The sequence below is a fragment of the Panthera onca genome, chromosome C2 (assembly GCF_046562875.1).
Source record: "Panthera onca isolate mPanOnc1 chromosome C2, mPanOnc1 haplotype 2, whole genome shotgun sequence".
In the NCBI taxonomy this organism is placed as follows: Eukaryota; Metazoa; Chordata; class Mammalia; order Carnivora; family Felidae; genus Panthera; species Panthera onca.
The window spans coordinates 113,735,935-113,749,336 of record NC_138347.1 but is presented as its reverse complement, the minus strand read 5'-3'; the positions used below and the strand labels follow the sequence as shown (position 1 = coordinate 113,749,336).

At 41.8% G+C, this 13,402-nt stretch overlaps 1 protein-coding gene and 1 pseudogene across 3 annotated transcripts in view; one reads left to right on the top strand and one right to left on the bottom strand.

The window, feature by feature from the left end:
- Positions 1-272: 272 nt before the first annotated feature.
- Positions 273-445, top strand: LOC132684515 (U2 spliceosomal RNA; annotated as a pseudogene).
- A 3,200-nt stretch (positions 446-3,645) lies between these two features.
- The window catches only part of ERICH6 (glutamate rich 6), a 29,265-nt gene continuing 19,508 nt past the window's right edge, over positions 3,646-13,402 (bottom strand). For all 3 annotated transcript variants that reach the window (XM_078432247.2, XM_078432249.2, XM_078432248.2), the window contains exons 12-14: positions 11,587-11,742; positions 8,234-8,462; positions 3,646-3,909 (exon numbers count right to left, since the gene is read on the bottom strand). In XM_078432247.2, the coding sequence (XP_078288373.2) occupies positions 3,646-3,909; positions 8,234-8,462; positions 11,587-11,742 (649 nt within the window). The remainder of the gene's footprint in view (positions 3,910-8,233; positions 8,463-11,586; positions 11,743-13,402) is intronic.

The window sequence follows — 13,402 nt, the reverse complement described above, 5'->3', positions numbered from 1 at the left end:
TTCGTTTCCCAGGGCCAGTCCTGTAGAGCGGTATGTCAAGAGTGGATGCGAATAGCGGTGTTGTTTTCCGCCCACACTCTTGTGTGCATTGTCTACTACTGGGTCACCACGAAGCGTGACAGAGAAACTTCAGGGGTTCTCTTTCTGGCTGTGGACACACATACAGTCTCTTTATCACCCGCTTTTGAATTGCTAGTTTGGCTCAAATGCGGGTATTCCTAATTTCTGGATTTCACTCTGTGCTGTAGTGGAAAACTGAAAAGACAGTCCCCATCGCTTCTCAGCCTTTTGGCTAAGATCAAGTGTAGTGTCTGATAAGACCCTCCCTCTAAGGAAACGCATAATTTGAAGAGGGTTATCTTTTCATTACAGATTGTCTTGTGCCAGCTTTAGCAAGGGGATTAGGGAAGGTGTGTTTGAAACAGTTCAACTCATTCCATATTGCCTCAATTGTATTTATGTTCTTTAAAATGATTTTATTTTTCTATGTTGAATATATTCCTGAAGGATTCCATACCTTGTGTCTGGAATAAGGTAGAGCATGAAATATACACACACAATATTTGTTGTCTTGTAGGAAAATAAAGCAACAGAATAATCATAATAAATTAATTTGAATGAAAATCTATTGTTAAATCTTCTTTTGTGTATTATCTAACATAGTTGGAGAAAAGTGCAGTGCAGTTCTGTGTTTTTAAAAAATTATTAAGTATAACATTTGCTTGTAAATATGTGATTGGCATCCCAAATGTTACCAATTTTATTTAGCACCTCCGTGAAAAGTTAGACTCTAAAAGATTTTGCTTTATTTGTTCATTTAGTTTTTTTATAAGCTGGTGGAAAATTTATAAGTGAAAAAGGAAATACTAACAGTTCCAGAAGATACTTGTTTCTTTACTAACAAATAATGTGCATTTAATTTAGTTGGCTTATTTGGTGTCTCTCTGTTAAATAGAGTTTAATTTTCTATAACTTTCTTTGGGGAGTAGAAATTTAGTTTTCTTCCTATCTTTCAAAATTCTTTTTTTTTTTTAATTTTTTTAACGTTTATTTATTTTTGAGACAGAGAGAGACAGAGCATGAACGGGGGAGGGTCAGAGAGAGGGAGACACAGAATCTGAAACAGGCTCCAGGCTCTGAGCTGTCAGCACAGAGCCCGACGCGGGGCTCGAACTCACGGACCGCGAGATCATGACCTGAGCCGAATTCGGCCGCTTAACCGACTGAGCCACCCAGGTGCCCCATATCTTTCAAAATTCTTATTGGCAATGACTGATTTCTCTGCGTGAATTTTTTTTTTCTTCAAAAACACACCCATACATGAATACAGATAAGGGCCTAGAAATAAATAGAGCACAATATTAGAGATGGCCATCACCATGTGGTCGGATTATGAGCACTTTTAAAATCTTTATACTTCTCCGTAATCTCCCAAATTTTCTACAAGGAGATGGTGTTACTTTAACCATTTATGGTGTTAGCATAAAAGGCCACCAACAAAATGTACTTTAAAATATTTGGCTCATACAGTGGAAAAGGTTTGCTTCGGCTAATACTCTGGACATGTTTTTTTACATCTTGATCCCGGCAGGGCTTTGCTGAGCACACTTTGCGGCCAACTTTACCTGGAGCAGAGTGTTTTCATCCCTTTACTTATCAGTTTCATTGAAGTGCATATATGTATCTTCTTAAAAGGTGATCATTTTATCTGTCAAAAAACATGTAAGATCTGAACTGTGCATAAACAAAATAAAAAAGTAATCCTGAGGTCAGGAATAAAGAGAGACACAGATTTGAAGTACTGCTTTAAGCTCTAAGTACATCAGTAGTTTCTTTAGCATTTACATCTGGAGAAACCTACACATTTAAAGTGTTTTCTTCTCCCTCAATTTATGCAGTACTAGTATATGACAACCTTGTGGCCCCAAGAGTTTAATTTTTTTGAAGAGGCTTTTATTGTGAAAAACTGAGAAGAGAAAAAACCACCCATGAGTTAGCAGAATGGATTATTCAAAACTGAGATTACCTAAAATAGACATATAGAAAAGCTGACAGCGATACATAAAATGTGTGGCATACCCCAATATATGTAGATACTCAAAATAAGATTTATTATTATTTTTAACAACTCAATCCTTTAAATAAAACTGCCTTGAAATATGACCCTAATAGAGTAGTAGATACAGATACAACTATTTTTCACTTGGAAACATTTTTATTTTTAATACATTTTTAAAGAAGCAGCATCAATTTCTTTATTACATGTAATTATCATTTTTAAAGTAACGATAATTTTTTTTTGAGAGAGAGAGCATGAGTGGGGAAAAGAGGCAGAAGGAAAGAGAGAGAATCTTTTTTCATTTTTTTTAATGTTTATTATTTATTTTTGAGAGAGAGAGAAAGAGTATGAGCAGGGGAGGGGCAGAGAGAGAGAGAGAGAGAGAGGAAGACACAGAATTTGAAGCAGCTCCAGGCTCCAGGCTGTCTGCAGAGAGCCTGACGCGGGGCTCGAACTCACGAACCGTGAGATCATGACCTGAGCTGAAGTTGGAAGCTTGACCGACTGAGCCACCTAGGCGCCCCCCGAGAGAGAGAGGATCTTAAGCAGGCTCCATACTCAGCAGGGAGCCCAACGTGGGACTTGGTCCCCTGAGATCGTGACTTGAGCTGAAATCAAAAGTTGGGTGGGTGCTTAATGGATGGAGCCACCCAGATGGCCCTACAGTAAAGATACTTTTAAATAACATTCTGTCACTAAACATGAAGCGACGAGGGAAAAGATGGCATCTCGTTCTCTCTCCAGTCTCCAATTAACCAAGGCTTTATTCAGTATCCACTATGGGTTTCGCACCCCAAAACAGTTCTTACTGTCATACAAAAACAGATTCAGTGAAGGCTTTGTTGTCACTGTTAGGAGTTGTACGGTTGTGTGCTATTTTTCCAGAGCTATATGGATGCATATTATTCCAATTAGTTTAATATTTGTCTCACTTGATAGAAACTGAAAGTTCACTCATGAGTGAAAAGAGAGGGGAAAAGGCAAAAGTTAAAAAAAAAAAGAGAGAGAGAGGCATCTAACACTGATCAAGCCATGAGTCTAGGCACCTCTGTTGACTTCTGGGGAGAGACCTGAGGTTTGCTAGGTGGGAGAGAAGCAGCAGCCTGGCTGACGGCAGGCGGCAGGCGGGGCGCCCGTGGGGTAAATGGCACTTTGTGACCCTGCGCTCCTGGGTGAGGCTGTAGCCCGCCCGCCCGAAGAGCTCCTGCCTCTCACTTTGGTGCTGTTGGCTTCACGGCTTCCTGAGACTCCTTCACTCCCAGATTGCCCGAAGGCCAGCAGGGGTTCTCCTTGACCTTCACTTCCTGAGGCTTCCGGGAGGTTTGGGAGCCATCGGATCCTCCTGCTCTCTGTCTTCCTGACAGAACTCTAACCTAGAATGGACACTGATGCTCATTTGCTCCTCCTCTGGCGTCCTGAAGAGCGGATTTCGTTTTCCAGCTACAGATGTAAGCCAGTGATGACTCGGGCTGTATTCTAAATGTGTAATAGAGCATATTTCTTGGTATTTCCTGGTCCTTACACTTACTTGAAATCTCGCACACACCCCCTCCCCCCGAAAAACAAAACAAATGGGAGTGCCGGCATTAAATATTTTCGTTTATTATAGCCGCTATTGTTCTTACTGTATCTTGCTTTACACCAGAATTGTGACAAAGGGCAATTAGTTTTAGAGAAAGTGAAGACAGGTAGGAAGGTAGCTTCAACTTTTCCCAAACCTGGCTGGAGGGGAAATTCGCACATCCTTCAAGTTTGTGAAACAGGCGTCGAATCTTTATTAAATGGGCCAGCAGAAGAAGGTCATCCCCATTCAGGTATCGGAGAACTGGAATCTCCTCAGGGTTAGGTAGCTTTTCAGCACAGAGAAAGAGAAGAGAAGCTCAGGGTCCATCTGCGGAAACTGGGAGGCAGGAGGAGGTGTAGGGTGGTACTAATTTGGAGTTGGAATCCCTCAAGTCTCGTTAGCTACACAAGGGGGCTGTGGTCGTGTTATTCTAACCTGGAGGAGGAAGGGGCTGAAATGCCGTGGAGATATGAGAGACCAGAGCAGGCCAGAGCACATAGAATTTGGGTACTTTCAAGGGCTTACAATTTATGCAAGTAACTTATGAGCATATGCTGAGGGGAGCACAAAGATGCCGCAAACACAGTCCCTTCCCCGGGAGATGCCCCGTGGGGAGAGCATGGTCCGTGCTGGACTGGAGCTAGGAAAGGCACTGAGTGGGCAGCCTTCCTCAGAGAAGGTAGCAGCTGAGCCGAGTTTTCAAGAAGGACCGGGATGGCTGAAATTCCTTTCCTTCCAGAACGTGCCCCTCCCACCAGGAGGCCATTCCACGTTAACCTCTCCATGACCCCTCCTCACAGCCTTTGGTGATTCAGGCTGATGGTCTCCTTGCAGCTGCAGGTAGGGAAATGGCTCTGCAGGACGGTCTTGCCTGAATGTTTCCAGAGCGTGGATTCAGGGCCGGCCTCAGTGGGTGGGCTAAATACAAGCTGAACTGCTACGTTCTGCAAGCAGAGTGACCACTTACCTGCAAGGGATACAAGAACTCACAGCATTTTCATCCCTCCCTGCATCAGAAGGTAAGGAGGGAGGGAGGGAGGGACAGAGGAATATGAGATGGATGAATAACAGGAATGGACCAGCATTTTTAACTTCCCTTCAATCCCAAATTCCAGAAGATGACAGAAAACTTTTTAAGAGAGTAAATCGACAATGGCTATAGGAAATAGGAAAGATTTTTGGGGCGCCTGGGTGGCTCAGTCGTTTAAGTGTCCGACTTCAGCTTGGGTCATGATCTTGCAGGTTATGAGTTCGAACTCCGCGTCAGGCTCTGTGCTGACGGCTCAGAGCCTGGAGCCTGCTTCGGATTCTGTGTCTCCCTCGCTCGTGTTCTGTCTCTCTCTCTCTCTCTCAAAAATAAACAAACATTAAAAAACGTTTTTTTAAATAAAAAAATTTTTAAAAAGGAAATAGGAAAGAATTTGATCAGCAGGAATAATCTTATTGAATTCCTGAAAATCATAAAGCAAACAGGACCATATCCACAGAGAGATAAATGACCAAATGAAACCACTAACCCAAAACACACAATCTGAGATCAACGTTAATAAAAGTGAGAAGCAGGAGGGGCCCTGAGGTAAATATTAGGATGACCAGTTGGGAGCCAGCCCTCACCTCGCCCTCCACGTTGAACCATGGCGCCCCCAGGCTGGGGCTGGAAGTCTGGCACTGGGGCCAGCCTTCTGCCCCTCTGCAGTACATACTACTTTCCCACAGTCCCCACAAACTAACTTCAGTAAGCAGAACATGCGGGAAAGCCAGGATCCTCAGTTACAAAATGAACACATGGCCAGGAATCACCAAATATCTGAGGAAAATTGAGGCCTTGAAAGAGAGGACAGATTTACTTATAAGGGATACTAATACTCAAGGAGACAGCATTCGTAGCCAGAGGGAGGCCTTGGAATATATATGGTTAATATTTTCTGAGGACTTTGAGAGAACAGTTGTCAAAGAGAAGAAATAACTAGAAGACTTGGAAATTAATTCTATGCACATAGAAAAAAAAAGATGTGTTAATTTTAGAGTGACCATTAAAATACAATGTATTAAAAGATTGAGTCTAATAGGCTGAGGAAAACAACGAAATCCAGTTATATACTGTTTGCAAGAGACGCGTCTAAAACTATATAAAAACACTGAAAATCAAAGAATGAAAAAAAAAATGTACCAAGCAAATGCTAACTAAAAAGAAAGCAGGTGTGGGAATTTAACACCATGTAGAATAGCATTTAAGGCAAAGGTCACCAGGAGGGAAATTGGGAATAACACCTATTGATAATGTTACAGTTTTGTTGTTGTTGTCAAAAAGAAAAACCTTCACTGATACACTGACTCACATAATGGGTGCAGCTGAAGAGCGAATAAGCGAGGAAAACCCCAGGAAGATGGTCAGCATCTGTAATTTCCTAGCCTATATTTCTAAAGATACAGAAAGCAAAACCTGATAGGAATAGTGGGAGAAAGGAACATGTTCGCAATCATCTTTCATAGGTTGCACAGAAGTAAGCCAATAATATAAAAAGAAAAGGATAGAGAAGTGTCAATGGGACCATTAGACATACACAAGCTTGTGACAACAGTGCACTTTTTTGGGGGGTCGAATATACATGGAACAGTCACAAAAATTCTGGACTCGGCCACCAATAAAAATGATCAATACATTTCGAACAGCAGGGAAAACAGTGCAAGCCATATTCCTTGATCATGTAGAAATGAACAAGAGAAGGATGGCAAATTGTAAAAATCTATTTGAAAATGCAATTAACTACGGAGTTGAAGAAACCAAAGCAGATAGGACAAACTATTTAGAAGGGAAAGAAAACAAGAGGACTCCATATGGCCAGAGAGGCACAGAGAGGGCAGGGTGGGGGTGGGGAGGAGGCGCTACTAGTTTAGATTGGGTCCTGCAGAGAGGACTCTGAACAGAAACCTGAAAGAAGTGGCGCAGCAGCTGTGTGCTAAGTGGGGGAGGGGTGTTTTAGGTTGAGGGAAGAGCAGGTGCAAAAGCCTGTGGCAGGGATATGCCTGGTGTCGTTGAGGAACAGTGAGAAGGCCAGCGTGGCTGGAGCACGCCGAGGGAGGAGAGAGCAGAACAGAGGGAACATTAAGGAAGTCCAGAGCCTGTACAGGATTGCAGGTCTCTTCTAGGACCTTGGCTTTTACTCTGAGTAGGATTAGAAGCCGCTGGATAGTTGGGAGCCTGAACAGCTGACTGCGGTGGCCGGACTGATGGCAAGTGGCGGGGATAGTGCTGAGCACTTCGTAGATCCTCAGTCCCTGTTGGCTGGATCTGAAGTCTCCCTTCTGTTTGGTGTGTATGAGATAGGCCTGCCTGTACTGAATACGGAGGTCCTATTTCCACTTACCGAGAAGTGTAGAATTTTTAGAGGTTGACAACACCTTTGAGGTCTGGAGCAATCTCTTCCTTTAATCATTGATGAAATGAAAGGCCTCAGAGGTGAAGGGGCGTGTTTGGAGCCGCACACTAGATATGCTACATAGATCTCTCTTTTTTTAAATACATACTTTTGAATGTTTCTTTTTGGGAGGGAGCGAGAGCCTGGGAGCACACACCAGTGGGAGAGGGGCAGAGGGACAGAGGGAGAAGGAAGATCCCAAGCAGGGCCTGCACTGATGCAGGGCTCAAACCCACAAACTGCAAGATCATGACCTGAGCTGAAGTCGGATACTTACCCAACTGAGCCACCCAGTGTCCCCCATAGATCTCTCTTTATATCTATCTAAATTTCAACTTTATTGAGGTATAATTGACTAACATAGAGAGCTATCATTTACTGAGTACTTTGTCGGTGCCAAGCACCACACCAAGTACTTTGCATTCCCTTTGAATCTTCACAGCCATCTATTTGGTAGGAAGCATTATCCACATCTAATAGAGAAGGGCCGTGAAGTTCAAGTTCACCCAGTAAGCTAAGTGGCAAGGTTGAGGCATGAAACTACATCCCCGTAACCCGAAGACCAGGATATTAACCATTGCCAGTCGCTGAGCATGTCCTCTAAGCCGTGCCCTGGGTGGGATAGAGGAATCAGTAAGGCAGAGATTTTGTGCTTCCGGAGCTCACCATCCAGTAGGAAAGGCAGCCATAAGGGCAGGTAAGGCAGCATGGTTCAGTGAGCATAGGGACCAAGGGCAGTACGTGCACGACCCAGAGAAGGCCGTGATTGGGCAAAGGACTAGGAGGTCTGGGAAGTGTCTCCAAGGAGATGGCACATATGTGTGGTCTCGCACATGGTGAGAACCCAGGTCTCCTGACTCAGTCCAGGGCTTTCTACTATAGCACAGTGGAGAAACAAACACAGTACAAAACCCTAAAACCAAACCCCCAAAGCAGCACTACTTGGTGTCAGAGTAAACACAGTCAATGTTAGTTGGATCTAAGTGTGAACTAAAAGGAATTTCTGAAGAACAAACAATAAGGCTGCCTCATTTCCACCTGAAATTTTCACTATGTGTTTTTTTCATTGAATTCCAAAACTCTTAATAGGCCGTAGATTACACGCAAGTATAATCTGAGTAATAACACCGACAAAAGCCATTTACTCTTATTATTCTAAGTGCTTTGAACTGTTTTCAAAAATGTACCTACCTTCACTTTGGTCCCGACACTGATTCTTGCCTGTTGGCCCATTGCCAGAAAGGCGATTGAAATCTTGTCTTGTTCTAAGATGCGAACTCCAATGTAATGATTCAAAGCCAGAAAGACAGGTTTAAATGACACAAAGGGTGAGGTAGGGGCAGAACTGGACCAATTCCAAGCCCTTACTCTGTTGCCAGCTTGATCTGAATATTGACCTCCCAAGATATTGATGTATACCCTGGGCAGAAAGGAAATTAAAAATTATAAACAGGTAACGTTACGATCCAACCTTGAAATTAGCCCTGTCACTTGCTGGCCAAGGGGAGCTACAGTTCATGCTAGCCAGTAGCGTATGGAGAGTGCGAAACCGCAGGTAACCTTTGGCATGGTGATACCGCCAGTGAATTTTATGCTAATTTGAAGTAGTGGGTCCAGACTGGGTCCAAAAGGCAGAACCAGGATGGTAAAGGGGTCTGGAAAACTATGCGCTGGGAAGAATGAAGGGGAAGCAGGAAAGGATTAGTCTGGACGAGCAGACATACAGGACACCAGGCGATCCCTGAAAGAGGGGAGAAGAACAGTGGTTGGATTTTCTCCAGGACGAAATGCAGAGCAGCGGGGGAAGGCCTAGTTGGCCTCAGTACAGAATGGGTGTGTTTTCGTAGTACCCAGCAACTGGGAGCCCGGAGTCCTTCCGGGAGGGCTCTCAGCAGGGCCGGGTGTGGGCAGGAGTGGCTCGGGGAACATCTCTGAGATGGCTCAGAGCGCTGCTGAAGAGCCCTGTGATGGAGCACAAGGTGGAAGTTAGACTAATGGGGCCTCTCCAGTCTCTCAGCATAGCTGACACTACATTTTACATCATTACATACATATCAAGCCTGACCAAGTGTGGGGATCTGGTGGCACTAATGACTGCCCTTCTACCTCATGCTCTCTCACCTAATTCCAACTTGGATCACCACCCCTTTCTTGAGCTCTGGGTATTTAGAGTTGGCTGAATTTGATAACAAATTATTTTTTTAACTAGACGAGTTGGCCATGACGGCCCCTAGAGTAAGATAACTAACATCTTCTTTCCCCACTGTTGATTAGTGGTAGTGATCTAATAACAAAAGCGCAAATGAGAAATTGAGGTAATTATCTTACTGTATCTGGGAGGAGGAAGGCTTGGTTTCATCTCGAAATGTGGATGAAAATAATATTTGGCTAAAATTATTTACATAGATTGTTCATTTGATAAATATTCTGTGAGTGCAGATACATGCTGGTAGTGGTAAGGATTCAGAATGTGGCTTCAAAGAACATCCGTCTAAGGGCACCTGGGCGGCTCAGTCAGTTAAACGTCCAACTTCCGCTCAGGTCATGATCTCATAGTTCATGAGTTCGAGCCCCGTGTCAGGCTCTGTGCTGACAGCTCAGGGCCTGGAGCCTGCTTCAGATTCTGTGTCTCCCTCTCTTTCTACCCCACCCCTGCTTGTGCTCTCTCTCTCTCTTTCTCTGGCTCTCAAAAATGAATAAATGTTAAAAAAAAATTAAAAAACATAAAGCAAAGAACATCGGTCCAGCAGGGGGATGGGCTTGCTGCACAAGAGGCAGCTAGAAGGGGTCTGTGAGAGTATGTGGAAGTTCCATCAGAGCACCAGGAATTGAGCTGCTGGATCAGGGCACTTCACAGACAAGGGAAAAGTCCTAGAAACCAATGAATATTTATTTGGTGACAATACAGTACCCCACCAAACGTAATAAAGCATCACTATTGAACCCGGAAGGATGAGTAGAAATTCTCCAGTAATACAAATAGGGATAATGGACTGAGTGCTGCTTTGGACTTAAAAAACACAGGGGCACCTGGGTGGCTCAGTCGGTTGAGCGTCCAACTTCGGCTCAGGTCATGATCTCACAGCTCGTGAGTTCGAGCCCCGCGTCGGGCTCTGTGCTGACAGCTCAGAGCCTGGAGCCTGTTTCAGATTCTGTGTCTCCCTCTCTCTCTGCCCCTAACCCACTCGCATTCTGTCTCTGTCAAAAATAAATAAACATTAAAAAAAAGAATTAAAAAAAAAAACACAAATGTCCTAAGTTTCTCAAATACTGGCAGAATGTCCAAATTTTGTCAATTACTGACAGAATTTCTCAAGATGAGATTGCTATTCCTGTAAGTAATTTAAAGGGGGGAGAATATCTCTTTCTGAAAACTCAAAGAGTTTGAACTGCATTTGAAGGTCAGCCCGGGTGGCTCAGTCAGTTAAGCATCTGACATCAGCTCAGGTGATATTCTCCCAGTTTGTGGGTTTGAGCCCCATATCGGGCTCTGTGCTGACAGCTCAGAGCCTGGACCCTGCTTGGGATTCTGTGTCTCCCTGTCTGTGCCCCTACCCTGCTCGTACGCTATTCCTCCCTCACAAATAAATAAATATTAAAAAAATAAAAATAAATGAAATTAAGACCCAAATTTCATTTTTTCAGGTTAAATGAAATAATGTGAAGTCATAGAGTATATAAGTTAGTAGGTCAAAATTGGATCAGGATCTTAATTTCTCTAGAGATTTTGTTTGTATGTTATTGTTGGTTGTGGCTATAGGAATATAGGAACAGTTACAAATATATCTCAAATTATGATAACACACACACACACACAAACACAAACTATAACAACACAGTGTAGCAGCTATCCATTGTAAATTATTTCCATAGATGAGTCAGTATAACATTATCAGGGCACAGGCTCTAGGAAGATCACTAGATTCATATCCCAAATCCTTAGGGTGACCATATAGTTTATTGAGAGTTTTTTTCTAATATTGAAATCATATAGTTCGTGTTTCTTGCTGTTTATAGAAAGAATATGATGAGCTTTGTTTTACATAGTTGCCTGGGATTTTTCCACTGGGAAGCAAATGGAATGACATAAATAAAAAATTTCTCTGAGTTGAATATTACTGCCAAAGACTAACTTAAATAAATCTTAAAGCCATTTAAAAGGAAAAAGAAAGCTTCTAGTTATAAGATGAATAAGTTCTAGGGATTTAATGTACAACATAGAGATTATAGCTAGTAATACTGTATATATACTTGAAAGTTGCTAAGAGAGTGTATCTTAAATGTTCTCAACACAAAAAAGAAATGGTAATTATGTGATGTGATGATGTTAGATAATGCAATGGGATAATCATTTTGAAATATATCAAGTATATCAAATCAACACATTTTATGCCTTTAATTTACACAATGTTGAATGTCAATTATATCTCAATAGAGTTGGAAAAAATAAAAGAAAAAATGAAATTTCACAACACCCCCACCGCCCCCCTCCCCCCCCCCCCCCCCCCCAGCCAAATGGCAGCAAGAGAAACTTAGAAGCCTACCAGACATTTCCATTGGGATGATAGCAGGAAATTCTGCCAGAAGAATCTAGCAATGCTAAAATTGCAGGGTCAGTGGGCATGTCTTCTTGGACTATACAAGTGAAGCCATTTATTTTGTTGGGCACTCGGATGATGGCTAGGTTTCCAGATGGGTAGCTGAGATTAGATAAGGTTATTTGAGTTGTTCTAATGGTCCTTGACTATTCTGGGTATAAATTTATGAGAGAGCCCTTTGAAACCATCCTAGAATGGGAGTTACTGTTATTACAAAAAGGATTTTATGCTTTTTATGGGCTCAAAGTATATTTACAAGACGCAAAAATCCTCAACAAAATACTGGTAAATGGAATCCATGACATATAAAAAGGATTATATAGTATTAGATAAAGAGGAATTTATCCCATGAATGCAAGGTTGGCTTAACATCTAAAAATCCATCAATGAAATATACTATATTGATAGAATAAAAAGAAAAAAAAATCATCTCAGTATACACAGAAAGAGCATTTGAGGGGCACCTGGGTGGCTCAGTCAGTTAAGCGTCTGACTTCAGCTCATGTCATGATCTCACAGTTGGTGGGTTCGAGCCCTGCGTCGGGCTCTATGCTGACAGCTCAGAGCCTGGAGCCTGTTTCAGATTCTGTGTCTCCCTCTCTCCCTGCCCCTCCCCTGTTCATGCTCTGTCTCTGTCTCAAGAATAAATAAACATTAAAAAAAATTTTTTTTAAGAAAAAAAAAGAAAAAGCATTTGACAAAAACTTACACCTCTTCATGATAACAACTCAGTGAACTAGGAATGAAAGGGAGACTCCTCAATCTAATAGAGTGTCTAACAAAAACCCACAACTAACATCATACTTAATGGTGAAAGACTGATTTCCCGCTAAGATCAGTAACTAAACAAAAATGTCCATTCTCCCTACTTCTATTCAACATTACACTAAACGTTCTAACCAGGGAAATTTTATGCAAGAAAAAGAAATGAATGGCATCCAGATTGCAAATGAAAGATGTAAAACTTTGTTTGCAGATGACATGCTCTTGTATTTAGAAAATCCAAAGGAATCCACAAAACAATATATTAGAACAAACAAGTTCAGCAGGGTTGTAGGCTACAAGACCAACATATAAAAATAAATTGTATTTCTATATACTAGCAGTGAACATTCTGAAAGTGTAATTAAGAAAATAATTCCATTTACAATAGCATCAAAAAGAATAAAGTCTACTGAGGATAATTTACCGTTAATACTCAGTCCTATCTAAGCTGATCAGAAGCCCAGAGGTGAAGTAAACACAAGATTGACTCTGAATCATTTTGAAAAGCAGCCATGGCCTTCAAGAATTAAAGCCAGGGAATTAACTGATAATAATAATAAAAGAAGGGGGGATTTATTTAAAATGTACTGTATTTATTTAAATGTATTTATTTAAAACAAAACTTGCACTCTTTCTCATAGGGCCTACAGACTAAAACTTCATTATAATTCCTATGACATGAAAGTTATTTTTCTGGTTGATTATTGGGATTTGACTAGACTTTTAGGAAACTATGACTAAACATGACTTTCTCCTAAAAATTGGGGCCTTTAGTCACCAAAAAGCCCACCTCATTTTATAGTTTTGTTTGTTTTTTACTTTCCTGAAAGTATTAAATGGCCTTTATGTCAGAATAGCAAATGGCTTGGCCATCAGGCAGAAGTTCAAGTGATGAATCACTTAGCGTTTCATAAAACAGATACTGAATTTTTGTACTAAAAAATAATGTGCTGCTCACAGATGTGTAAATCGGTACATATTTTCTGGGGGAGAAAGT